We start from the raw sequence: 27,230 nt of genomic DNA, 5'->3' as shown, positions 1-27,230 counted from the left end.
GTCTTCAGCATATTTCAGAGGTTACCGATGTCATCAGGCGCACACAAGAACAAGAAAACCTGCGAAAACTGAACACATTTTTGTTGTTTACTCTATTGGTTTGAAAAAAATCACTCCACAATGGATGAAGATTACGATGCAATTATTCTAGGAACTGGATTGAAGGTATTATGTCCATAACCCCTTGCTAATTAGACATTATTTGGCGTGTGAAGTATCAATGGGCGGAGATGTTTTAAAACATGGAATGACCTGTTTGTACACGTAACTGTGTGCTATATGCAGTATTCGTGACTGTGCTGTGTATGGCGGACATGCATGCCTTTTGGTAGTCTATATTTAAATCATAGTGGTAACACTAACAACACATATCTAGATCATCTAGACCAAGCAATGAGTGATTTCATGCTAGCCTTAAGTTAAGTGATAATAAGAAATATGACAGTGATATCGTCTCACCATAATTGGCACCCATGTAGGGGCGCTGGTCCAAGAATAAGGATCATCCGCACAAACGAGGATTGTCTAGCTAGATCTACGTTACAAATGAATAACGACAGTAATAACAAGATGGTGCGATCCAGGGATCAACACATGATCTTTGAAGTTTGAGTGCTCTTCACTGAACTCTAAATTTATACATTAATTTCCCCATTTCGCGGTGAAAATTTTATTAGTTATGGTAGGGTTAGGGTGTCTGATCGGGCACCCGATGTAGTGTGCTAAAATCCTTCCCATTACTAGAGATTGCACGCATCCCTTTGCAGTCTACATGCATTGCGCAACCATGCAAAATTGGTCAGTGATTTTGTGAACAAATTGAAATTCAAACCTTTTATTACTCCTGATCCTGAAGGTGAAACGCAATAAATGAGTCGTCATATGAAAGAGCAGGTTTTTCTCCATATTCCCCAAAGGGGCCTGCCCCCGGAATTCTAAAAATATCTTGGTCAAAAGTTCAAAACAGCGATTGAAATGTTGTTTGCATCCTAGCTCCAAAATTTGCCATTTTTCTGAAGCGCGCCCCCCGGGCTTATGTCGGGCTAATCGTAAGGAAAATATCAATGCACTTATTTTTTGCTAGCCCCAAAGAGATCACACGCGATAACAGTTTGAAAGTACCCTCCCCCATTTTTTGGATCAGCTAATTAGGGAGGCGTGCGCTCCGCTCAGTCCAAACCATGGTGACAACGCGTAAAATGTGCAGATGCACATATCCAACAAAAATGGTGAAAAACGATCCCAAATTGAAAATTGAAAAATTGTTACACCCTACAAGGCTAGGGTGTCTGAACGATTTTTCAATGTCAAGTTTTACGTGTTCAGCCGGAACTAACATCGCAAAGATGTCAGCGTTTTTGTCATGTAAAAATGTTATCTCATTATGATCAGGAACAAGTAGAAGACGGGTAAAAATCTTTACAGTCATCTAGATTTATATTGCTACATGTACTACTGCAGACATGACTGTTGATGTAGCCCCAAAATCTTGTTGAATATAGTCTCCTCTGCTTTTAAACAGTGGTCATTTCCAAGAAGTACAAGTTTTTGATAACGGATCATTTAACTCTTGTACATCAGCCTTGTTTCCTTTGAGATTTGTACCGTGGCTGCTCATGTTCCTTAAATACATGTGTATATACAGTGTATGTACAGTTTCTCTGTTCAAACCTGATAGAAATACATAAGTGATGACATCATTTTGTTAGAAGTTTCAAATTGTGTACTAATCATGCTTGTGATCATGTTTTTTGTAGGAATGTGTACTGAGTGGCATGCTGTCTGTAGCCGGCAAAAAGGTACTGCACATGGACAGACAGAAATACTACGGAGGAGCTGGAGCATCTTTGACACCCCTGTCTGATGTAACTACCCATTGTTTTTTAATTATATTTGATTTGATTTGATTTGAATTATTTAGCATAAATGGATATGTATTTTTATATTAGTACTAAAAATTGATAACATGTATGATTTGTATCTGGCAAATCTGGATCTAAGCTAGTTTCTGTGTATTGTGAATGTGTGCGAACTGTTGGGGCAACGAAACTACTATGTACCGTACTTCGTATTTCCATCGGGGGCCTGGCCGGCTGGGAGTTACAGTACGACCGCCGATCCGCTGCAATCACAAAACTTTTAAAATGTTGATGGAAGTTTCTAGTTTTGGAGTTGGTAGTTGGAATGGAGATTTCACTCAGACACATCAATAAATTGATTTATCAATTATTAGGGAATGTCAATTTATGGCGGGGGCGATTTTTCAATATATATTGATTTTTTTTCGCCCTCATCTTGATTTTTACTGTGGCGATTTCAGAGGTTTAGGGGGCGAATCGCCCGTCACCACCGTGTATTTTTTTCGTTGCACAGGGGCAACCAAATATATTAAAATTGTAAAGAATCACTATTCACCCAATTTTCAAAATTTCCCAAAACTTTGTATTACCTTTAACATTAGTCAGCCACAAAATCTATATTTGTATTTATTTCTGACATGTATATAGAGTTATTTGATTGCATCAATATTTAAAATATTCATTATTGACAAGAGTTATTTTACTCTTGTGTATCCTTTTTTTTTGTCACACTAGCTGTTCAAAAAGTTTAACAAACCAGAACCATCAGATGATAAATTTGGAAAAGGAAGGGACTGGAATGTGGATATGATCCCAAAGCTGCTGATGTCTTCAGGTAGGAGATCGTTTACAAGTTTACGTGTTTGATTATTGATATCACATGCAGAAAATAGACCTTGCCCAGGGTGCTCAATACTTGAATTTCCTGTGTGGAATATTTCAGTAAATTGTACAGTTAAAAAGAGCTGAACAGTAACGCTTGTTGTGTATTCTGAACAAAGCCTGACCTTGTTTATCTGCCACATAAGGCCTAAAATAAAAACTTGTTGTATTGCCCTTTAGTTGCCAAAACATGGGTCGGTCGGTCTGAAAAGTTTTTGTTTTTTAAAACTTTTTTTTGTCGCCCTCTTTGGGCCGATATTTTTCAATTTGAATGTTGTTGTTGTTGTGTGATTTTTCCCGCCCTCTTTTGGCTGATATTTCTCAGTTTTTGTCTCGCCTGCGTAGCAAAAAAGCGAGACATAGGCGCCGCTTTTCCGGTGACGGCGGTGACGAGTCAACATCAAAAACTTAACCCAAGGTTAAGTTTTTGAATTTTTGATATAATTTTGAAAGTATAAGTCCTTAGTAGGCCTGAGTCATTACAGGTTTTGCGGAACCCGGGTTAGACTTGAAAATTTCGGGCGGGGACTGAGTACCCGAAACTTTCACCACTGCACTGACACAAAAAAATTGTGTGCATGCAGCGACGGGAGTTAGACTAAGTTGCTGTTCTAATAATGCAACGGAAAAGACAGTTACTGCTTTCAAAACAATGAAATAATCAATTGAATTAAATTAAGATGCTTTAAAAAATAAACGGATATCGTTTCAGTTGATGGTAGGTGTTTTTATCGCTCAAAATGAGGCTGCAAGAAAAGAATCATGCTTCGTGCGTGGTACCGAGTGCGTTCAGAAACGGAAGTGGAAATATGACCCACTGAAGACTGAGCAAGAAAGTCCCACACACAAGACTAAAATGTTGATCAGACTATTACAATTAAATCGTAATACTAATAGGCATTAATTTAATTGTCGAAATATATCCACAACATAATGGTTTACCCTTGATATTTTGATGAAGGAAAATAATTTAAAGCCCTTGAAATAACATCGAAGTGCCTTTCGTTCGTTCTAAAAATGTGTGTATAACGGCAAGCTGAAGTTACGAGTCATGTTTTGTTTACATCTCTACACCGTCATCCGAGCAAGCATTAAACCAATTAAAAAATATTCCGTAAGACTTCAAGGGACTCCAATTCAACAAAATTACCGTAAAATAATTATTTGCTTTGACAAATAATACTATAGATATTCATAATATCTTACAGAAATAATGATATTTCATGAGCTACATACTCGATATCGAGTTCAGCTAGCCATCATTTTGAAACGAGACGTAGTTGTCATGTAGCACAGTAGACCGTAGGTGGCAGTATGCAGAGAGAGAGAAAAAAATGCTCGGGCCTGAGATCACGTGATATTCGCGTACCTATCACGTGATTTTTTTTCCTCTCTGCGAGCTGCCGCATGCTGTCCATAGTCTACTGCGCTGCATGACAATTTACGTCTCATTTAAAAATGATGGCTAACTGAACTCAATATCGAGTATGTAGCTCATGAAATATCTATTTTTCTGTAAGATATTATGAATATCTATAGTAATACTTTTACTAATTCTAAGCTCAGGTTTCGTACATCTATTCACAAAACTATATTGAAATCGCGGCAATAATGATGCAAACCAACAGATAGCAATTTCAAAGTGTCAAATCTCTTCGACTCGAGATCGAGCTCAGCTAGCTCAGCTCAGCTCAACCCACACACACTGCAGCGACACTGCACTGTATTGAGCCCATGTGTGTCAGTCACGGTGATTTTGTCTGATTTTCTTTACTTTGAAGAAATGATTATCAAAATTACGTAAACATGGCGTGAATAATCACAAAATAGGCTCTAATTTCATACCTCTATTCATGGAAACTTTATTAAATTGCGGCAATCGTGATGGAAGTTGATTGCAGTTTAGCGATGTTTAGTGGTCTAGGTTCAGCTAATATGATCTACAAAAACAAAATCGACCGCCAAAAACTCGACCCCTACGCTCCGTCTCGATCTCGCAACTGCGAAAATGTACGTGTTTTGGCCTACTTGCGTGCGACATGGTAAGCCAGGTAAGGTATGGAATATGGTTTGAGTTTTTTACGACCGATTTTTTGTGTATACAATTTTACACGGAGATTCAGCGCGCATGTGCGCGCCGACCAAGAAATGAATGAATACGATGCTAGATGAGAGCGTGCGGCCGCTCGTAATCGTTACGGGGGCGATTTGAGATCATTTTCTTTTTTGATGATGCCCCTGAAAATGGATTTTGGGCCTATTTCGGTGGCTGTTTATGGTGTTTCTGGGGCGAATCCGCCCTCCGCCCCTGTGTATTTTTTTGGCTGCATATATATCCCATTTTAAAAAAAAAAATAATAAAACGGTTAAAAAAAAATTTAAAAATTTAAATGCTGACTGTAGATTTTCAGATTTTTGGGTCGTCGCAAAGGGCAATACAACAAGTTTTTATTTTGGGCCTAAGGACTAGCACTGTTTGGTTACATGATTTGGTAGTATGCTAGAGTTATGTAGGGGTAATGCATGCAATAATGTACTAAAGGGAAAACCAACCCTTGTGATAAGTTCATTTGTATAAAAGTGAATAAATAAGATAAACAGAATGCCGAAAGTTTGAAAGAAATCAGACCAATAGTAAGAAAGTAATGAATGTTTGAAATATGGGATCACTAAGTCTATGCTAATCACAAATCAGCAGTTGGTCAGTGGATTTTGACCTAGTCAGGGATAACTCTCCAGTTTGTCGTGTACGATTTTATCATTACTTCCTGTTTTTTTGTTCTCAGTGTCCACTCCCTCGGGCACTGCTCAAAATATATAATGCATAACATATTATTATAGGTCCTCCCACGAGAAAAGACCCTCCTGAGTCATTCATTTTTGAAAAATTTACGTTGGAGTCAGTTTTTGTGTTGGAACTAATGGGAAAATTGTCCGCCGCTACATTACAGAAACATTACCAATTAAGCTAATTTGAAGAGCCCATACCTATAGTAATTAAAACTTTCACAAATTTAAAACCTTCTCTTATTTTGCCCGATCTTCCTCTCTGATTTTTCTGCTTTCCTCTAGAGTAGTTTGCTATCAAGGTTGGATTTTCCTTCAACTTGTTGCTACAATGTAGTGCACTCTTGTATTTTGTTTGTTTTAAATTGTGCAAGTATTGATGAGGTTTTTTTTAGGTAGAATCAATGAAAGAATAGTATACTATACATATACATTATTTACACCTTGAGATAATGTGCACGTGATGAAGGGAGCCATATACTGTAAGCGGTGAACAGATAGATCTGACTGTAGTGATTTTAGGGTGAATCAAGGTTCAGTCTTTATCCTTCTCAGTGCTGTAGGTGGTATTAGCCACTAGAATTTCATCTAATTTTCTTGGATTACCTAGTAAGAATAGGCTGTAGCTTTTCTTTTTTTAATCTTTGAGTTAAAAAATGGCCTTGACTCGTGAAGTTTGATACTATGGAACATTATTTACACCAAGATAAACAATGAAAAAAAAGATAACATTGTTAGAAATCTGTCTTATGAAGTTGTCTGTAGTAAACATAGTGTCATGTATAGATGCATATTATTTCACTTGATGCAGCAATCCCAACAATTTCCCTTTATTATGGATATCATCAGATTCACGTTTCCTTTCTTCTCAGGTCAACTAGTAAAGTTGTTAATTCATTCTGGAGTCACCCGTTACCTGGAATTCAAGTCAGTAGAAGGCAGTTATGTGTTCAAGAAAGGGGGCAATATCCACAAGATTCCTGCCTCTGAAAAGGAAGCATTGGCATCATGTAAGCCGAAATTTGTATAAACCAACACTTTGATATTTTACATCTTGATATAAAAAAAAAAAAATTCTTTGTGGAACTGGTCTTTTATGGATGGGCTTCAAAAAATGTATTCAGTGTAAATTTGTGAGGCCCATCCCTAATTAAAGTTGGTACTTGGTTGAACTTAAACATTTGATACTTATGACCACAAGATTAATTGATTTATTTCTTAAGTTACTTCTTAACTCCACCCCTTCCAAAATGAAAATAAATCAATCAATCAATAAAAAGAAAATTTGATGGGAATAAGAATGCAGTAAAATTAAAGAGGGAAAAGCCAAGGGTCTTCTAAGGTTCTTCATTCTAAAATAAAGGAAGAAAGTTGTAGACTTAAAATAATTGACAAGAGATTTTCAAAGATTTTTGTATTGAAAAATGTGTTGCAATTTTTCATTCAATTTTATAACTTTCAGAGTTTTGGCATGGGAGAATGACTTTGATTGTTGTTCCTATGTGATTTTTAGACACTGTTAATTATTTGTATTATCAATAATCATGATTATTTTATCTATTGTGATTTTGATATTATTTCAAATCCATCAATGTGAATGACTATATCACTTGAGGAATTGTTTACATTGCTTTTGTTGTTACTATTACAGCACTGATGGGAATCTTTGAAAAGCGCCGCTTCGCCAAATTTGTGACGTTTGTGAACAATTTTGATGAGGAGGACCCTAAGACCTTCAGTGGACTTGATCCCAAAACAACTATCATGGCTGAGGTGTTTCATAAGTTTGGATTGGATCACAACACAGCAGATTTTGTTGGACATGCAATGGCTCTCTACATAAATGATGAGTAAGAACTTTTATTTTTTAAAATTTTAAGTAAATTGGTAGACACTGATAGTCCTACCCACACAGACCGTGAGATAGTAAGGCAATAGTGCCGAGTTTATGGTTGCCTCACTTACATGATTTCAGCTGCAACACATTGTGTTTCCCTATAGATAGTAGCCTGGATTTCAGGCTGAAAGAGAGTAGCTCATGTCTCGATGCCTCTTCCGATAATTGTTTTGCTCTCCATTAATATACATCATAATGTAACCCTCAAACTAGTGCTGTAACATCACGGATATCTCCAATTCCGTTTAACCGCCTGTCAAAACCGGACGGTTTTCGGTTAAATGATTTATAAAAAAATTTAAAGAAAAAAAAAATTGTTTTTTGTTTGTTGTTTTTTTGGCCTGTGAAAAAGCGGGAAGGACTGCGAGGTGATTTAACTGAAGGCGCCGGTTCTTGCTTGTGAACTAGTCACAAATAATAGTAACAATGTCGTTTTAGAATAATGTGTAAGATCAATTAATGTAAATTAAAAACAGTAGAGGACCTAGGATAGAACCTTGTGGTACACCATGTGTTAAACTTGGATGAATATATATTGAGATCTATTACAAAGATTACTTTCAAACCAAGATGACAGACAAATTGGAGTGTTGTTCTAGTTTCCAAGTGGTAAGTCATCACACCGATTACTGAGCTGGGAGACATTGCCAGGCATAGTGCCAGGTGGAGGGGCATAAATCGAAACTTTAAAAAAAAAATTGAAAATTGAAAACAGAAATCGCCATGGGCGGTCGGATACCGGACGGTTAAACGTTTGACTACAGCACTACCTCAAACCTATGCTATGCTATAGTGCCTTTTAACTCGCCGTGCACAGAGTCATGACCCTGAACCCTAACCTCCACGTAAGTACTGCTTTGCAAAGCCATATTTCACTGAGATTAGCCATACAACAATTACAAGAGATTTTATTCTGTATCATTCCTTTGCTTATTAGGCTTGGGCAGTTCTCTTGTTGACGAGAAACGATCTCGGTTCCCACTCTCGGTTCCCACTCTCGGCCTCGGTTACGAGCGGAATCGACTCCCGCTGGCTGTAAAATTTGCAATGCACTAAAAGGCCATACACATACTCTGTATGTACTGACTGTGTATGTCGGTTCCACGCAGAATCGAATTAAAAAAACATGACCACTGCTGAAAAATTAATAAAATAGTAACTCATGGCAAAAATATAAACCCAAAAAACACATTGTGTCTTAAATTCTAAACATCAACGTAGAATGATGGAATAATCAACTCATACTTGCACTGTTAAAATGTAAGAAATGCAGAACAATAATTTCCACTATAAGTATTATGGTAAACAATCCATTAATCATTATCAGATTAAGAAGTTGCCATGTACAACTAAAGATTCTGGCCAATTCCCTGCCTAAAATAAATGAAGTATCATATCCGAAACATGCCCAGCCCGGCCCTTAAAGACAAAGTAAGAGCTTTAAACAAAAGGACATTTATAAATAACTCATGCTAACATGACCGCCCGCCCAATGCCACCCAAGCACTTTGTCAATTAATGACCCCAGCCCCATCGCGTGGCACTCCATTTCCATGGTTACAACCATGTGCTTTCTGTTGATAGAAATAAACAAAAGATAACGGTGCGCGCTAGATCTTGGCCAGGGGAATATTAGTCTGCATTTTCAGCCTCTGTTAGAGATCGCGCTAATGCCAAAACGACATTTTTCATTGTTGTTGTAACTTCATAATCAACTAATAAAACTCATGTTTGTGTATGACATGGTAATGAAATATCACTTGATTAATGCTGATACTATATAATTACTAGGAACAGTTAAATATACGATTTAGAAAGGAAATGCCGTCAGAGTCGACAAATTATATTTACAAATTTACAAGCTGGTCTTATCAAGAAGACTAGTCGATATTATTTGTAGTCCTGTTGTAATGTTGAATTACTCGAACATAATAATTTGTTCCTCGGAAATAGACGAGGCTACATGATGCAGCAAATGTTTTGAAAACAAAGATAATTGATAACAACGAGAATGCGAGAGGGAGAAGTAGATGTAGACCTGTCAAACTTATTCTTTAAGAAGAAAATAAATAAATAAAAGAAATGGATGAGGAGAATTTAAGAGATAGTGTGTCATGTCATGCACATATGTTTTACTCTGACACACACATGTGTGTATCAGCGCTCTCATAGATCGCATGCATTCTGCTTTGAGAGAGTTGGCTCTCATTCTCGGTGCTGTGGAATCGACTCCAGCGCCGAAGAATCGGGTCTGGGAGTTTCGGAACTGACGTGTTCGGGTAATCGACTCTCTAGACATTGGAATCGACTCCTCAGTTCTGGATTTGAGAATCGGGTACTCGGCACTCGCTCCCAAGCCTATTGCTTATACACCAAATTTACATTTAAAGAGTAATTTGTAGTACTTACTGTCAATAACTAGGCCCCTATGAGCAAATGTCATAACTGAGAGTAAATACTTCTAAACAATGTGCCATCATTTGCAGGGGATGGCTTGGAAATTACATCAAATGATATGAATAGATGATAATAATAATATACAAATATACAATGACACTCGAGGATCTAGCTGAAACTATTCGCATCGAAGGAACATCAACTAGTACTATTCTCCCGAGGGCCATCGGCCCGAGGGAGAAAAGTACTAATGATGTTCCTGAGTGCGAATAGTTTTAGCTTGTTCCAAGAATGAGTCATGTTATATTTGTTTTATATCCCTTCCATCTGTATTATTCCTTGTACACTTCTGTAATAATATGAACCTTATACTCACATTCACATTTACATTCAGATCGAAAAGAAATAAAGAAAATTGCACGGCTCAAATGAAACATTGAAGGATGTAAAAATGTTTAGCTGGCGCTAGTGTAGTGCAGTTATCGCACAGCGTAAATAATTGCATATGGCTTGAGCGCCGTGACACCGCAGGGGTTGACCGCGCAGAGGCACTTTGAAATCATGTACGCGCTCGCTGGGAAAGCGCATAGTTCAAGAACATGCGTTTTTTTATTGTGACGTCACGCATAGTACCTTTTTTCCCTAGGGAAAAAAAGGTACTATGCGTGACGTCATCAATAAAAATGAACTATTTCGATCTAGTCGGCAGGAAACGTCTTTTACAGTAAAACTATTCTTTTTCTTGTTGTGTACACACCTAATGCAACAATCTTACGATAAGGGATATAATAATATTTAGCTTTTAGGCCATGTAAAATTGATTACATGTTGATCGTCCGGATTTTTTGAAAAAGAGGAGGAGGGTGTACCATGTTATTTGATATTTGATATTTCAAAATGGCCGCTCAAAATGGCCGCTCGGTACATTTTCCCCGACAGTCGAGGCTATTTTTTTTCAAGATGGCCGCCGACAATTTTTTTTTTTTTTAAATCAGAAATAGAGCCATTTTAGCAGTGTTTTTCATGTTTTTTTTCTTTCAAAAAAAAAAAATCAAAAAAAAAAAAAAAAAAAAAAAAAAAAAAAAATAACAAATAACAAAAAATAGGAGGCGGCCCCCAAAAAGGAAGCGGGCGGGGACGATCAACATGAAATCAATTTTACATGGCCTTATATAGCGCTTAATACAAAGTCTCTAAGCGCTTTACAAATATACTATTACCCTGGTCACTTGGATTCGGTGCTTGCCCGCACACAATGTGTGCACTATCTCCACTCCCTGGGGAGCATTCCAGCCAGTCGTTACTTGATGCTCAAAAACTGTTTGACCAACAATGACGGTCGCATCCTACCAGGTACCCATTTAACACCTGGGTGGATGCATTAAAATTAAAATGGTCAACTTACTTTCGATTTTAAAAACACACAGACTTTTACTTCAGCTTGCTTGTTTTTACCGTTTCATTCCCCTTTCTAGCCTACTTATAAGAAAAATTATGTTTGAAATTAGAATCAAGTAACTGTCATTAATATTGCTTCTTTCTGAAGTCATATATGTACCGGACCGGTATACCATTATGAGATTACTTTTTTTTGTTTACCAACAGTTACCAAAATGAGAACTTCGTACCGACTGTAAAGAGAATTGCTCTGTATTGCGATTCCCTATCTAGATATGGTAAATCTCCATACATCTACCCTTTGTATGGTTTAGGAGAACTTCCTCAAGGATTTGCCAGGTAAGTGTGCCATTTTCTGAGTGTAATTTATTATCAATTATTGTTATTATTTTTTTTTTTTTTGTGGGGAGGGGGGAGGAAGGTTGTTTTTTAGTGGAGCACCTAACCTGTTTTTAATCATCAGAATTAGGTACCATTAATATATTCAAAAACTTCTGGAAAATCAGTCTTGGGACTTTTAGAGAACAAGATGAACAAGGAAAATAGCATTTGAAACAAACCTTCAAAATGACAAATTTTGTTGATTTATTTGCCAGCAGGACATATGACATGAAAATGATATGAAATAACAATATATAAATGCAAATGTCTCTCTTACCAGTTTGCATGCAGCTTTTGCCTGCAGCTTTCCCATATGATAGAGTAAAGAATTGTAAGATTCAGGCACCATTCAAACACTTACATTTCATTTTTTGAAATGTTTAATAGACAGAATTAATGACAAGCAAGAACTTCCCATGGAACTTTTGTAAAATCTAGTGTTGATTGTTGAAAGATCAGATGAATGGATAAATAAGAGATCATTGTAGACAATGTTCATGTATAAGTGGCCATCTTGAAAGTGCTTTATTCTGGTATCCTTCCGCCAATCGCGGCCTCATTACGCACATCAATGAACTATTGGTGCTGTTCATATAGTACCACAACATTGATGTGTATGGTTAATGTATTAAGCGATATGAACATTTTGAAAATGTCTCCTTTTAATCTATTTCTTTAAAAAAAAAAAAAAATTAAATGAATAATCGATACAAAACTCAGTAATTCTACAATTTCTGCCCAGAGTAGTCAAAACTTCCAGAACATCATAAAAATGCTCTGATTAATATTAAAAGTACTAAAAAAGGATACTAAAATGATCAAAAATACCTTCTTGATGCAGAGTAACTAGTCCAAGGTCAACATTGAAGCTTATTTGGTCGAATTTTAGGCATTTTTTTTAGGACTATGCAATCCTCTTTCGAACCGTGTGTAAGTAAGTACGGCGGCCTAGAACTAGAAGTGGAGGTATCAATCGCAATCCACTTCTCGGCTTGGCCACGATGCGTCAGAAACGTAATGTTAAACCTAGGTTTTAATCTGAGAGTTCGGCGAGATTTAGACTAGACTTAAACCTAGGTTTAAAGTTAAACCTGACTTCAGAATACGTGCCATTTTCTTCAATATTTTGATGGAAACATCTATATTTGAGAAGAAAAATATTCAACCTTACTGTAGTCTCAATGTCAAGGCACATTGAGAGAAAAAAAATGTAAACCGGCTTTGCATTCACAAGATCAGTTAAATCAACAATTTTATGCCTCTGCCACTGAAGATGTTGCCGGACGCATTGTGTTTTCGGGTAGACTGTCCGTACGTCTCATCTTTCATTACGGCGATAACTTGTGCACCAGTGGTTGGATTTTATATGAAGATCTTGTTATGTATCCATCTCAGCCTATGCAGACTACTTCCTATAGTCTGCCTTTCAATCAGCTAATAGGGTGAAAATTACTACTAATATTTTGATAGCTTTTTTTCAGCTGAACTAAATTCAGCTTTTTTGATTTTTTTGATATTACGATCCATTGACAATGACTAAATTGTTTTTACAAGGCATCTTTTATTATTAACAGAAATCCTTTCTTGGATTCAAATGCAGGTACACAGAAACAAGGGTTTGTATATTTATGTCTGATCTCAGGAATCCAATTGGGGACATCAGGCAGCCAATAATTCATATTATTAGACTACCTGTTTAACTTCTTTTTCATGTAGGTGTAATGATGTTTTCTCAAATATTTTTTGGAATCTCATTAGGCTTCTTAAGCCAATTGATCAACATACATTTTTTGACTGTTTTAAAGTACTGGTAATATGATTTTGAAAATCATTAAATCATAAGTTCTTAAATTTATCTTTTTTAATGATTTGTAGACTTTCAGCCATCTACGGAGGTACATACATGCTTGACAAACCAATTGAGGAAATAGTGATGGAGAATGATGTTGTAGTTGGAGTCAAATCTGAAGGAGAAACTGCTCGTTGTAAGATGGTGATTGGTGACCCCAGCTATTTCCCTAACAGGGTCCAGAAAGTCGCCCAAGTTGTGCGAGCTATCTGTCTTCTCAACCATACAATCCCCAAAATACCGGAGGCAACCTCGCTGCAAATCATCATCCCACAAAACCAAGTTGGTCGAAAATCAGGTACAATTATTTCTTTTCTTTTCATAATGCATGTGTAAGGGACTTGATGATGGAAATAAAAATAGTTACCAATTGTAGCCAGCAAACAGGTTTAATAGAATCAAAATAGTTATTTTGTATTACAGTTATGCATACATGTATTTACTTTTCATTGTTGTTCTTTTTGTTATTTATAGAGTTCTAAACAGTCTAAGTTTCATTGTCCCTGGACATATCGTTGGTCTGAACATATCATTGTCACGATGTACACCAAAATAAATTAAGGATTAAATTTACAACATACTCATGATGACTTATTAGTCTAAACGGGCTGTTATGAAGTAGCTGGAGGCATTATGTTTTCAGGTTGTCCGTCCGTCCGTACGTCCCGTTCTCGTGATCGTGTTATCTCAAGAACCGATTGATGGATTCCTGCCAAACTTGGGTCATGTATGTATCTGGCAGAGCTAATGAGCTGATTTTGGGTCAAAGGTCAAAGGTCAAAAGTCTCGGCGCATTATCTATGCAAAAATAGCTTGTGATTGCGTTATCTCAAGAACCCATTGATGGATTACCACTAAACTAATGTCATGTATGTATCTTGCAGAGCTAATGAACTGATTAGAGTTTGGGGTGTTGAGGTCAAATATAAAAGGGTCATACATGTATATGAAAAATAGCTTGTAATCACGATCTTCTGAGAACCTGTTAATGGATTACAATTAAACTTGATTTTGAAAAATTGTGTCTGGTTTGGTTTGTGAAATCGCTCCATGGCGGAGGCATCATTTTCAAATGCGCGCAGTTGAAGTTCCATCTAGTTTTTTTGTCTCGCCTGCGTAGCAAAAAGCGAGACATAGGCGCCGCTTTTCCGGCGACGGCGGCGGCGGCGACGGCGTCAACATCAAAAACTTAACCTAAGGTTAAGTTTTTGAATTTTTGATATAATTTTTAAAGTATAAGTTCTTAGTCAATGAAACTTTGACTGTAGGGTAATCAAGTATCCCCAATCATGTGAGTAGAATTTCAGATCACAAAGTCAAGGTCAAAGGTCATTTCAGGTCAACAGACTTGGACTATGTTGTAGCATCATCTTCGAAAACTTAACCTAAGGTTAAGTTTTTGAATTTTTGATATAATTTTGAAAGTATAACTTCTTAGTCAATGAAACTTAGACTATAGGGTTATCAAGTCTCCCCAATCATGTGAGTAGAATTTCAGGTCACTAAGTTAAGGTCAAAGGTCATTTAAGGTCAACAAACTTAGACTTTGTTGTGGCATCAACATCAAGATTTTCAAAATGCTTCTTCTTCGTTATTTTTCCACCGATTTTGATTCTGATTGTTTCATATGATTGGGCTAGGAGGGGGATTTAAAATTTCTACACAGAATCGTGAAATTCATTATCTATGCTAATTTATGCAAAATCTATTCGAAATCACAAAAAAGGCTTCTTCATTTCTCGACCGATTTTGATTTGGTTTGCTTTATATCGTAGAGCTAACTTTGGTACACTAAACTTCTACACAGCATTTTGAAATTGTTCTCCATTAAGTAATTATGGTTATTTATGCAAATTTAACCAAAAATTAAAAAAATTGCTTCTTTTCCCTCATTTCTTGACCGATTTTGATTTGGTTTGCCTTATCTGGTAGAGCTAAATTTGGAACACTAAACTTCTACACAGAATTGTGAGATTTTGCTCCATTGATTATTTATGGTACTTTATGCAAATGAAATGAAACTATGTCCATTCCAGGGCATCAAATTTTTATTTTTTGACCAGTTCAAAAGTGTACCACATAAAATTTACGATATTTGTTGTTGCGAAATGCGGATGAATGCTACGTCATTGACGTTCTGGTTTATCATATTGAATTGCGTTATGCAGGCGAGACCGCCGAGAGCGTTTCCCTTGTTTATACAACAAAATCAAGAATCTGAATTCCTTTACAAAATCAAACCCTGTAGGGAATATCAGTTGTTGACAAAGTCAAAGGATGTGGAGAGTCTATGGACGTGGACTATGGTATAGTTATTGTTCAAGACTGAAGAACTTTATGTCGCGAGAGTTAATGGTAAGGATACTGTAGACGAAGACCGTAGAGCTGAATTGAAATCACTTGTCTCTTCAAACTGTCACTGATGAATTAGAAGAAACTGAAGTAACGTAACTGACTATGCAAAATCAAGGACAACCAGGCCACTGCACTGAAACGTACGTCACGCATTGGTATGGTGGTGATGAGGAGACGAAGGTGGAAGGAAACACGAGACTGCTGCTGATACCCATGAAAACGAGACGGCATCTAATCTCTCCGTGGAATTCCAATAATTGTAACTCTATATGGGAACTCAATGAAAGAGTCTTATGGAAAGTTGGAAAAAACGGCCGTATAAAAGGAAACATCCAATATTTATGATAATTGACAGCCAAATAGAACTTCAGTAATCAGCACCGAAAATTCACAAAAATCTATTTGACTACCATCTTCTACATATTACATAGTGACATAAATATTAAGGCCACGCCCTAAACAAAAGTATAACTTGTGGATTTACAGAAGAACCGTCAACATATTATACCAAAAGAAAGTCGGGGGTGCGTCATACACGGTGTGTTGACTCACCACTCGGAAACTAGAACAACGCTACCTGTATGGCCATATTTCTGTTTGGACTTAGAGGAAAATTTGTCTGTCATCTTTAGTTTTAAAAACAACATACCTGGTAGTTACTATCATTTGTGACACAAGCACAAATCTGCACCTTCAACTGCACCTCGCAGTAAAATAAAGGTCTTTCCCCACGTGGGTTTTTGAACAAAGACCTGGCTTGCTGCCTATGGAGTCTGCTACAAAAAACAAAAAACAGGAACGTCTTATACACTGAGATTTACGTTATTTGTTTATAATTATAATTATATAAAACATGCCTACTCAGTAAACATGCAAAAATACTATCTATATGTATGTCCTTATTGTGCATACTTCCAATAGCACAACAAGTTCACAGATTAAATCATTTGCTAATTTCTTATTCTATATTCTGTAAGGATAAACAAGTATCAAACTGGTAACAAATATCCTCTCTAAAAATAAGAAAACAAATTAACTTACTGCTAGCAAAACTTGCTGACACCTAAAGGGATAACAGCTGTGGCAACCCAGAGCTAACCCTGTAAGTTGGGGCTTTGATCGGATCTGAAGATTGGAGCGACACCCTCGCACCTGTGATCGGTATCGGCAAAAATAATCAGCGAATTCATGGCTGGGATTATTTTGTCATTTGGAGTTGTTGTAGACCATGTTTGTTGATATTAAGTGTCTTTTCATGACTTTAAAATTAATAATATTGGTCTAAGAGAAGAGGCAAAACATGCGGGCCGCCATCTTGGATTATAATGTAGGCATGCATGATCACCCATGATCGGTTACAGACCTACCCGGAGCTACCCCAGCCCATGAAACAAAGGTCCTTTCAGTGTGAGCGCTGGCTGCAGACTGATTCCAAAACTGTATGACTGAACCAGCCCAGCCCGTAAAAGAATTTAGCATCTGGATGCATGCCTAGCATTGCAGTAAGAAAAGAACTAGGGCTACAGAGCACTACAAAAGGGATAACTAATTATCATAACAAAGACTGTCCTGACTTAGGCTATAAAAACAGACCCTAAAACATGGAAAATGATCGAGATCGTGACAGTATAGTACCGTGATGATGCAAGAGTAGTGACTCCTAAAATGAGGTGGACACCAATAGTAACCCCATGTACTTTATATCCTGTAGAACATGGTTGTCTTTGCTTTTTATGTTTGTGATTGATCGCTTGCTATTAGACTCGCTCATTGCCTATGAAAGTCATAATCTGGTTGGTTGAGTTACTCATTATTTGATATATCACATGCAGCTCGAGGGGGCATTAAATGGTTTCGCTCTGCGGGGCAAAAAGGAGTAAGAAACTTTGGTCAAATTTATACCTCACATCCTGGAGAAACACATATACGCATTGCAGTGTGTATGAACACCCAGATGAAATGCCTTCTTCGACAGGATTGTGAATTTATATAAAGTCAACATTTTCAATGCGTATGTGATTTAAACAAAATTTAAACAAAATTGTGATTACTTTTAATCTTTTTGTATAGAAGGGAAGGAAAGGGGTATCTTACATGGATAAGATCAATGACATCCTTGTACTTTTCCTCTGCTGTTCTATACAAAGCTGAATTTTCTGTGTGTTTTTGTATTTGTTTGCCACTGCAGACATCTATGTACTGATGGTGTCAAAAACCCACAACGTTGCGGAAAAGGGTTGGTACATCGCTCTTGTTGCTACCACGGTGGAGACTAATAACCCAGAAGCAGAGCTGAAGCCAGGTCTGGATCTTCTTGGGCCTATCACAGAGAAGTTCATTTCAATAGATGATCAGGAGGCGCCATTAGACAGTGGAGAAGACAACCAGGTGAGCAAGTGTTTTTGTGTGGTGTTGATGTTTTTTGCTGATCAAGGTTTGAAGGACAGTTGTTAAATTTATGAAAAGCTACAACCGGCACCAATGTATATACTTTTCAGTAATTATCATTTTATTTCCATGGATCATGAACTCATTACTGAGTATCACAATCATCACAACATGAGAATTATTTCAGGAAAATCAAATGAAAATAATCCATTGAAGTGCCCCATTACGATGAGTGTGGCCTCAAGCTACAGTGTAAGTAGAGATGCCGTGTGCGACATGCCACATGTATTCTTCCATTTAGGATTATCTATTGTTGGAATCTTGTTCTTAAAAGTCCATTTTGCTTTTAAGTACCGGTAGTGATTTTTTAGCATTTTCTTCTCGAGCATTGTAGGATCTCATGTTCATACCAATATACCAAATTGCTTTGGCCCTCCCAAAGCACCTCCTTTATATGCCATGAGGCCCTAATTACTCAATTTTGATGATTGAATATGCCAATGCATACTTTAAAATTTGAAAAATTACTCTGTGGGATGTGACAAAGCCAAATTTCTTTCAATTTGGACCAAAGGTAAAGAATCATCTTTCAAGAATTCTGTGTCCAAAGTCTACCTATCCCATTTTATTCATTGCAGATCTTCATTACTAAATCCTTTGATGCCACGACTCACTTTGAGACGACCTGTGATGATATCCTGGACACATACCGAAGGGCAACAGGTGAAGAATTTGATTTTTCCAAAGTACAAGATGACTTGCAAGCTGCACAGGAGTAATGATGTTATGAGAGGCAATACTTTATTATAGCAACCCTGCCCTCCAATAATATCACATAGAATCATACCACTTCATATTCAGGTACCTGTATTTAGCATTGTATATAATCTTTGTAATGAATGTATTGTGTGGTCATCAATATAGGGTGGGTTTTTTTTCTAGGCATACATTTAGGATTATATGAATAGTTGCGCAGCTCTACCATTCAAATGAAAAAAGACAAAGTATTGTATACATACCACTATTTTGACCGATGTTGAGTGATTTGTGTACCTGATATTGCATTTCCAAACCCTTAAGCAAGTATCAGTAATTCTTGTTGAGTATATATCAGACAAATACAATGTACATTAAACCTCATTTTGTATGCTAGGTGATTCCTAACCTTTCTTCCCTCGTTCAACATTATATGGAACATTAAAGAAGTATTTTAAGACTTGCAACTTAGAATCATGCATACATTTGAAGTTAATGCATATACTCAATGGAAGTGCTAGAAAAACCAGTAGTTGTAGAATATGGATGAATGAAGAATGATTTGTTCGGGCTGTTGTATGGCATGATTTGTTTTGGTATTACATGAATGTTAAGTTTCAGATATGTTTTGACAGTTGCAATATGGTTAGAAATAGGTATATTTATAGATGATACATGTTTCTTTAAACCCGATATGGAAAATATGTTTGTGTGTTTAAATATCAAAGCAAATACTTCGTCCAGACTTTTTCCTGAAAATAATTATTTTTTCATCTTATTTCGTATAGCCCTATCATGTACTTGATTACCTTGTTTTTCAATCTCCAATAAAAGTAAGAGTAGAAACCTTGCTAGAGTATAGAAGAGTACAATACACACAAGTAGATTGAAATTGCACTAGGTAAGGATGCAGTTAGCTAGAATAGCTCTGCTTATAATGTGAGTTTGCAGTGACTGATGTTCATGTCTAGAACTGAAGACTGTCTTTAAATTTTGGGGATTCATTTACTCTAAATCACAGATTTCAGCAATAAGATGATCTAGAATTATTTATTTACAGTATTTTCCTTATGGTATTTTTGAAAAGCAAATGAAAGCACTGGCTATTTCTGTCAATTTCACAATTTTGTCAAAGTTGTTAAGAATTTGTGAAGACTTAGTATATAATATTCATGTATATTGCACTGTAATTCAAACTTGCTTGATATCGATATATAGTTTCCTGGTTTTAATTCATTTCCAATGGATTCCCCCTTTTTATTTTGCGACTTGTTAAATATATGTTATAGTGGTTGGTAGTTCTGTAGACAAAAATATTTCTTGGATTAAGCAGTTTAGTAAAATCTAGTGGATTGCATGAGGCCTAATTGCTGAAAAAGCAACATTTATTTTGTATGTGTTGTTGGGATCAAGAGGTACCGTATTTATCCTGAATAGGTGTAATATACTAATACATGTATTATGAAACGGTCACATTGTAAATCTAGGTGAACTGGCATCATGCATGCAGCATTTGATGCCTCTAGATGTTTCGAAGCGACCCTAACAAAGAGTTATTGCAACATGGGACTGGTAAAGAGAAGAAAATCAAAGTACTGATCGCTGGTTTCCATTGATTGTAATCACTGAAGGATATATTGAAGACAATCATAATGCTTGATACAATAATTATGTATGGTAAGCACAGTTGTTATAAGCAGGAGAAAAATGTCACCCATATGGATGTATGTCCACTATGATGTGTATTGTATGTCTATTATGTGTATTGTATGTATGTAGAATTTTATACTAATTATAATACTAATTACTTAAAATATTTTGTTTGGTAAAAGAAGAAAAGAAAACAGACATATAAACAAATAACTTTCAAAATGAAGGGAAAAGAAGAAAAGGAAGCAATTTCTGTTAATAGTCTTTTGAATTGTAACCCTGTACAGTGTACTTTCAGGATTCATCAGATAGTTGTGGTAGGTGTAATTAGGCAAGCGATATAAAGATGTTGTAAAGCATGTTGACAAATAAGTGCAACCAGATTGACAAGTAAAATAATCCATAATTACATGATTCTGATCAAAAGTATTTGTCAGAAGTTTTCTTTTTTTAATCTGTGTCTTGTTTTGAATTTTGTTTGCCCCAGCATCACATTTTGTGAAATGTAAAAGAATTTTCTGTCTCTCAAGTAATTTCTTTTTCATTTCAAAGTAACATTTATTTTCTTCCATTTCTCTTTTCCATGTTCTTTTAAATACTCAAGTTATATGACCTAATGAATAGTCAGAAAATGTTTATTTAGATTGTTTAAGATAATCAGGAAGATTTTATTTAGCAAAAATGGTGTGCACCTTGCCTAGCATGAATTACGCCGTATATACCAATATCATGTTCTATGGAAATGCATTTGATCAGATAGATCAAATTATTTGTGTTCCTCCCCCCCACCCCCTTGTTTTGTTTTTGTTTTTGTTTTGTTATGGGGAAGGGGTCTAGAAATATTGTGTATCTTTGTGTACAAAATGGAGAAAAGTAGTGTTATTGCAGGATTTTGTCATGAAGGAGATTGTAAATCAAGTCAACATATTGCCTTTCATAAAGAATATGAGAAAAATATGAGAAAAGTAGCTAAATTAGTACATAGAAATAGATTAGATGCTCATGGAGTGCTGCTGCTGTACTTTCAATGATGCATTCTGATAAATGATGATGTGCGTTAAACTGTTAGTCTTTGTTCGCATCCCTGCGATGTGCATGAAATTGTGGTGTCTTTGAATGTGATATAATATATATGGCAGATAGATGTTGACTTCATTTCTGTTATGTTTACATAATTGATTTGAAAATATGATTCTCTACCTGAAAAGGAGGTGTAAAATTAATTATCTTCCCCATTTGTAATATATGGATGGAAATGTTTGGATTTCACCCCTGCATCCACGTGGGCATATATTATTACATCATGTTTTTTGTATTCCCAATCAAATCACATTTCATTTTCATTTTATTCTTGACACATAAACACATTCCATTTTGTAGGGCAAATGACTTAAATTTAATCATTAAGTCTCATAGAAAATGTTTTATATTGCTCTTTTCTTTTTTATTTCCTGTCTAAAGAAATAGGATTTTGTTTTGCTTAATAAATATACAGGTAATCAATTACGTATGATTATATATTTGTGGCTTTGCATATTACTTAATGAACCTATATTGGATTTTCCATAAGGATGCACAAGTATACATAAGTACGCATATCAGCATTTGTTCTCATTCAATTTCACTACATATAAGCAATTTATTTGTGTCCCGAATGGATATTATTGGCACTAATGAAACAAAATGTTATCAATTTATCAGTTTAATATTCATTAACTGTAAGGGGAATATTAAAATAATACTAATGCAACATCTCTCAATTGTGTTGTTTGGAGTGCATATATGATCTTGTAAGGATTCAATACCTGCCTGTGGCTAGCCGGGCATCGTTTCATGAAACCGTCCTAAGTTTAAGTTCACTGACATCTCATTGAAATGTGTTAAACCTAAAACATGTATTTCAATGGGATGTCGGTGAACTTGTACTTATGACGATTTTGTGAAATGCTGCCCAGTAAGACATGACCACATGCTTGCCATGGAGCAAATTCTGGTTACTAGCTTCTAGGGTTATGATTTCTCTATAAATATTACATCATAAATTTAGTTTAAATCTAACAGGGATTGCTCTATCTATCTAGCTATTAATTTTGTTAAAGTGGCAATGGATTGTAACTGTAATTTGATTATGTGAATATCAGAGGATCCGGGCTAACTTGAACCAGGGGACAACTCGGCCCTGCAGCAAAAACTGTCATTTTTTGTCATTTTACCCTAACTCTAACCCTAACTCTAACCCTAACCCTAAACCTAACACTAAACCTAAACATGCAAAAAATAACCGTTTTTGCATCTGGGCCGAGTTGTCCCCTGGTCCGAGTTAGCCCGACTCCATATCAGATGAGCCCATCTTTCTGAATTATGGGTATTGTAATGTTAATGATCTGCTATATGCACTAGTGCATGTTCAGTAAAACAGTGCACTTATGCCCTTCTGCTAAACACACAAGGAATTATTTGGCATTGGTTCAAGTTTTATTTTACAAGACATTTATGATTTTATGGAGAGAGAGTGAGAGAGAGAGGTGGGGGCAGTAGAAGATATGGAAGAAATTATGAGAGAAGAATGAAACAAAGTGAGCTGACAACAAAAAAAGCCTGAAGTTTAAAATTAGATAGGGTACTTTGTCGACACTGGATAATTTTGGAAAGAGTCTCCCTGCTCATTCAGGTCCAGATACCAAGATTGTTTGTTTTCATCTTTTTCACTTAAATACTATCTGCACTAGTTTGGCCAGGAGGGTTAGACCTCCCTGCATGGTTATCTCATCAAATCGGCTCTCAATTAACATAAGAAAGAGGGGACCATGGGGCACCAATAGTCACCACTTAGGCATTGTTATAAAGAGGGTGCAAGCAGTTTAGTGGGGCCTTAAATAGGACATCCACACTGACTTAAGTTGGCTGTATTAAAAGAGAAGCAGATCAGTGACGGTTTTATACAAATTAGAGAAAAATAAATTTAGATCTATGATTAAAAAACAAAAAAGTTGTAATTGATCCAACGCAAAATTGGCAAACGTGTGACATACCCTACATTTTAGGACCTCTCCAATATCTTTTGTACTAAAAAATAATAAATTTACATTTTCTCTGAAGAAAATTTACATTGGTACACACATCCTGTGCTTATACATAAACTCTGACAAACCCCTTTACGAAACTATAGAACCTAATATCATGGAAAGTGGAAAGTTATAAAAATTTGGTTATTAATGATGTTTGAGACGGCCCAACATCTCAACACAGAAATAGAGGGAGATTTAGAATGGGGTGCTGAAAATAGAAGGGTATGTCAGAAGAATATTATTCAAGTGGCTTTGGGGGAGATTCGAGGCCTCTTCATAATCATAAGGGGTGCTGCCACGCGGGCCGGGGGGGGGGAGGGGGGCCTAGCTGTTTCGCCTACACAATTCCTCAGATTTTAAACGATAATACATGTATGTGCTGAGCTGGCATATATTTTATGAGAACAATATGCCTTTTTTGAATGAGAAATAAGATAGCAAAATGTGATTGCACACTCGAACAATGATCTCTATCCGTCCATAATACGCACGACCCTGGCTGGCTACCAATCAAGAGAAATAGCTGACCACGATCCAGGTCATAGCGCCGACTCTACGCAAGATAGGTAACTATTCTGATAAACCCACATTACAGTTGTAACAATAATAAGCAGTACGTTCTCTAAACAGCACAGGGGAGATTGAGTGCGCGCGCGCGGTTCCTGTAACAGCTGGAAAAAGATCAATGATGAATAAGAAAGAAGGATGAGGGGAGAAAGGAGGAGGAGAAGGAGAAGAATAAGAAGGAGGAGAAGCCGAGAAGGAAATGAAGAGGATGAAGGAGGAAAAGAAAAGGACTGGTAAGTGAAGAAGGAGAATTCTTCTACTCCCCCGGCTCCTCGATCCTCCTAATTCTCCCGATCGAGTCCTCCGGTCCTCCTGCTCCTTCGAGTCCTCCGTCTAATTCGGACTTTCTCCTTCAAGGAGAAGAAGAAGATGAAAAATGATCTTGTAATTCCTGGTATTAATCTGTGCTCAGTAGTTTCCCCATGTTATTATTGTGAGCGGATATTCGGGGGGGGGGGGGGTTGCTTGCCAATAGATGCCAAACTAATTTGCAACAACAGTTAACATAATAGAAATGCAATATTGCGAGATAAATCGGACTTCATTCATTGCGCTTAAAACGTCATTGTGCACATCATTTTCTCAAACTTAAGTCCTCGCAAAACGATTTTACCCCTGTCTATTTCGGTCACAATCTGGCCCCATTTTTTCTTTCAGATTAGTATCCAACTATCGTCCAGACAGTCAATGTATATCGTCTGCTGAAATTCAAATTGACCACTTTGACAGAACGCTCTTGTGTTTCTTAACACTACATTACCCGATTCCCGCGGGCCAGTTTCTCTGATTTTCTGCTTTTCATTTTGAATACGGAAATATACTTCGTGCAACAATTCTTTTATGAACAATGTTAATGCTTTTGAATCTTTAATGTAGCTTCTTGCACAGAGTCGGAACGCACTGTCCAATCACATTTGCGTATATGAGTTCAAAGATTTCGTTTATTAATATTGCAGCCGTAAACTGTATATCGATCGTAGATGATCGTAAAGATGCTTAAAGAAAAAAACCGTTCGTAAAACACGTCGTATAAACGAATATGAAGATTAAAAAGCTATATAACGTAGAGTATAACGTAGATGAATATTATGTAGCGATGAGTGAAACGAACGTTGCCGTGAACTACACTGTCGCTCATAACGTTGGAATATTTTTTTTTTTACCCCAATAAAATATTTATGGAATTATTTTGACAATGATTTGTTCCTAATAGATCTAGATAATAGTATACTTTCTCAGTATGCTAATATGCTTATCAAATAGGGGACCTACGTCTTTAAGTCATAAATGACAGTAATGCCCCACAAAAGGGCACTATTATAGCACATCGACACGGTTTTGATCCTGGGGCCTCACAGTTACGAGGCCATTGTTTTGCCACTGAACAATGACTGTATGCAGCGGGGCTAGGGTAGGGGGCAGTTCCCACAAATAAATTTCTAAAAAAGAAAACGCAATAAATTAGCAATAACCTCTGTACGGCCCATTCATCATGGCTCAAGGCATGGGCACACAGAAGATATTTTTATGTTGGGGATCGGGGGAGATTCAATGAATTGTTGATAATTTATTGCATTTTCTTGGGGGGGTTTTATTTGTGGGAACTGCCAATAATTCCATAAATTGGGGTAAAACAAAATATTCCAGCAACGTTATGAGCGACAGTGTAAAATGGGTGAGTGACACGAGTGAGTGGTTTGCTGTAAGCAATAGAAATAGAATTATAATGAATATTCGAGCGAGGAAAATTGTTAAGATTTGTGGGACCTCAATGCGAAAATTACATCTTATAAAGAGGAAAATACCCCCCCCCCCCCACTCAGTGTTATTTAGGGTACGCATTATGCGTGTTCCCTCCTTTTGAAAACACCCCTATAAGTCCCGTGTGTAAAATCAATTTTGTGTATGTACGAGCCGAACTTTGGTGCGTGAAAAGTACCCCTCATTACCGGACATTTTGGTAACACGCATGCGGTCATTCCGACTCCGGAGTGGGGGGGGGGGGGAATATCCAATCCTGATGGAGTTTTAAGCAAATTCTAATAACGGAAGACTGAAAAGACCTTTGATAAGTAACATAAATATATCATCTATAAATGCGAGTGAGGGTAGCGATTGAGCTTTGTAAATTGCATGCCCCTAGTCGCTCGAAAATAAAGGGGCGCGTTTAATGATGTGAGGAAAAGGGGACACTTATATATCGAAAGGGATGAGACACTAATTAGAAAAGAAAAGGAGCACGTATCCTTGTTAACAGGGAAATCGTCAGAGGTGAAAAGGGGCACTTATGATAACGAAAAAGGGGTTATTATAATAAAAGTAAATTTGCATTTTTTTTTTTTAAAGAAAAGGGACAAAGATCAGATTGTAATAGGGGCATTTATCGGAGGTGAAAGAAAGGGAAGTGTCTCTTAGTAAAAAGAAAAGGTGGCACATGTTAAAATAAACGGGGCGCTCATCAGAGATGAAAATAGGTAATTAGGAGAATGGGAAGGTGCACTTATAAAAGGAGAACATTTATTAGAAAGGAAATGGGGTACGTGTCAAAATAAAAGGGGAAGTTATATATTAGAGGTGAAAAGGGGCACTCATTAGAGATGAAAATAGTACTTATCAGGAGGGAAAGGGGCACTTGTCAAAGTAAAAGGGCGGTACTGTTGGGGTACTTGATAAAGTGAGGGCCGCCTTTTGATGTAGCTTAAAATAATGCGCAAGAAGCTATAGTTCGCAATTGTTTGACCTCTTGCATGTTTCCACAACTTTCAGGAACTTTTCAATCCAAACAGTATGAACAACTTCTTGAAAGTGAAACTTTCTTCTTCCTTTCGGATGGGAGCAGGATTGGTGCTTGGCATATCATTACACTTCTCAGAATTATTAGTATTCTTGGAATTTAATTTGCATATATGCCCCAAGGCTTATCCAATGGGGGTCATTATGTACCTGTGGGCTGGTTGCCCCCCCCCCCCCCCCCCCCCCCCACTCTGTGAACGGAG

General features: G+C 36.8%; 1 protein-coding gene across 1 annotated transcript; it reads left to right on the top strand.

The window, feature by feature from the left end:
- Nucleotides 1-22,357, top strand: LOC578067 (rab GDP dissociation inhibitor beta). The gene is made up of 9 exons (XM_030973623.1): nt 1-165; nt 1,758-1,865; nt 2,595-2,694; nt 6,401-6,538; nt 7,180-7,378; nt 11,428-11,559; nt 13,477-13,748; nt 17,994-18,193; nt 18,832-22,357. The coding sequence occupies exons 1-9, from the start codon at nt 121-123 to the stop codon at nt 18,970-18,972; spliced, it is 1,335 nt and encodes a 444-aa protein (XP_030829483.1). The 5' UTR covers nt 1-120; the 3' UTR covers nt 18,973-22,357.
- The last annotated feature ends 4,873 nt before the right edge of the window (nt 22,358-27,230 follow it).

Source organism: Strongylocentrotus purpuratus, unplaced genomic scaffold (genome assembly GCF_000002235.5).
Source record: "Strongylocentrotus purpuratus isolate Spur 01 unplaced genomic scaffold, Spur_5.0 spur5_scaffold_6, whole genome shotgun sequence".
In the NCBI taxonomy this organism is placed as follows: Eukaryota; Metazoa; Echinodermata; class Echinoidea; order Camarodonta; family Strongylocentrotidae; genus Strongylocentrotus; species Strongylocentrotus purpuratus.
This window is presented reverse-complemented; position numbering and strand designations above follow the sequence as displayed.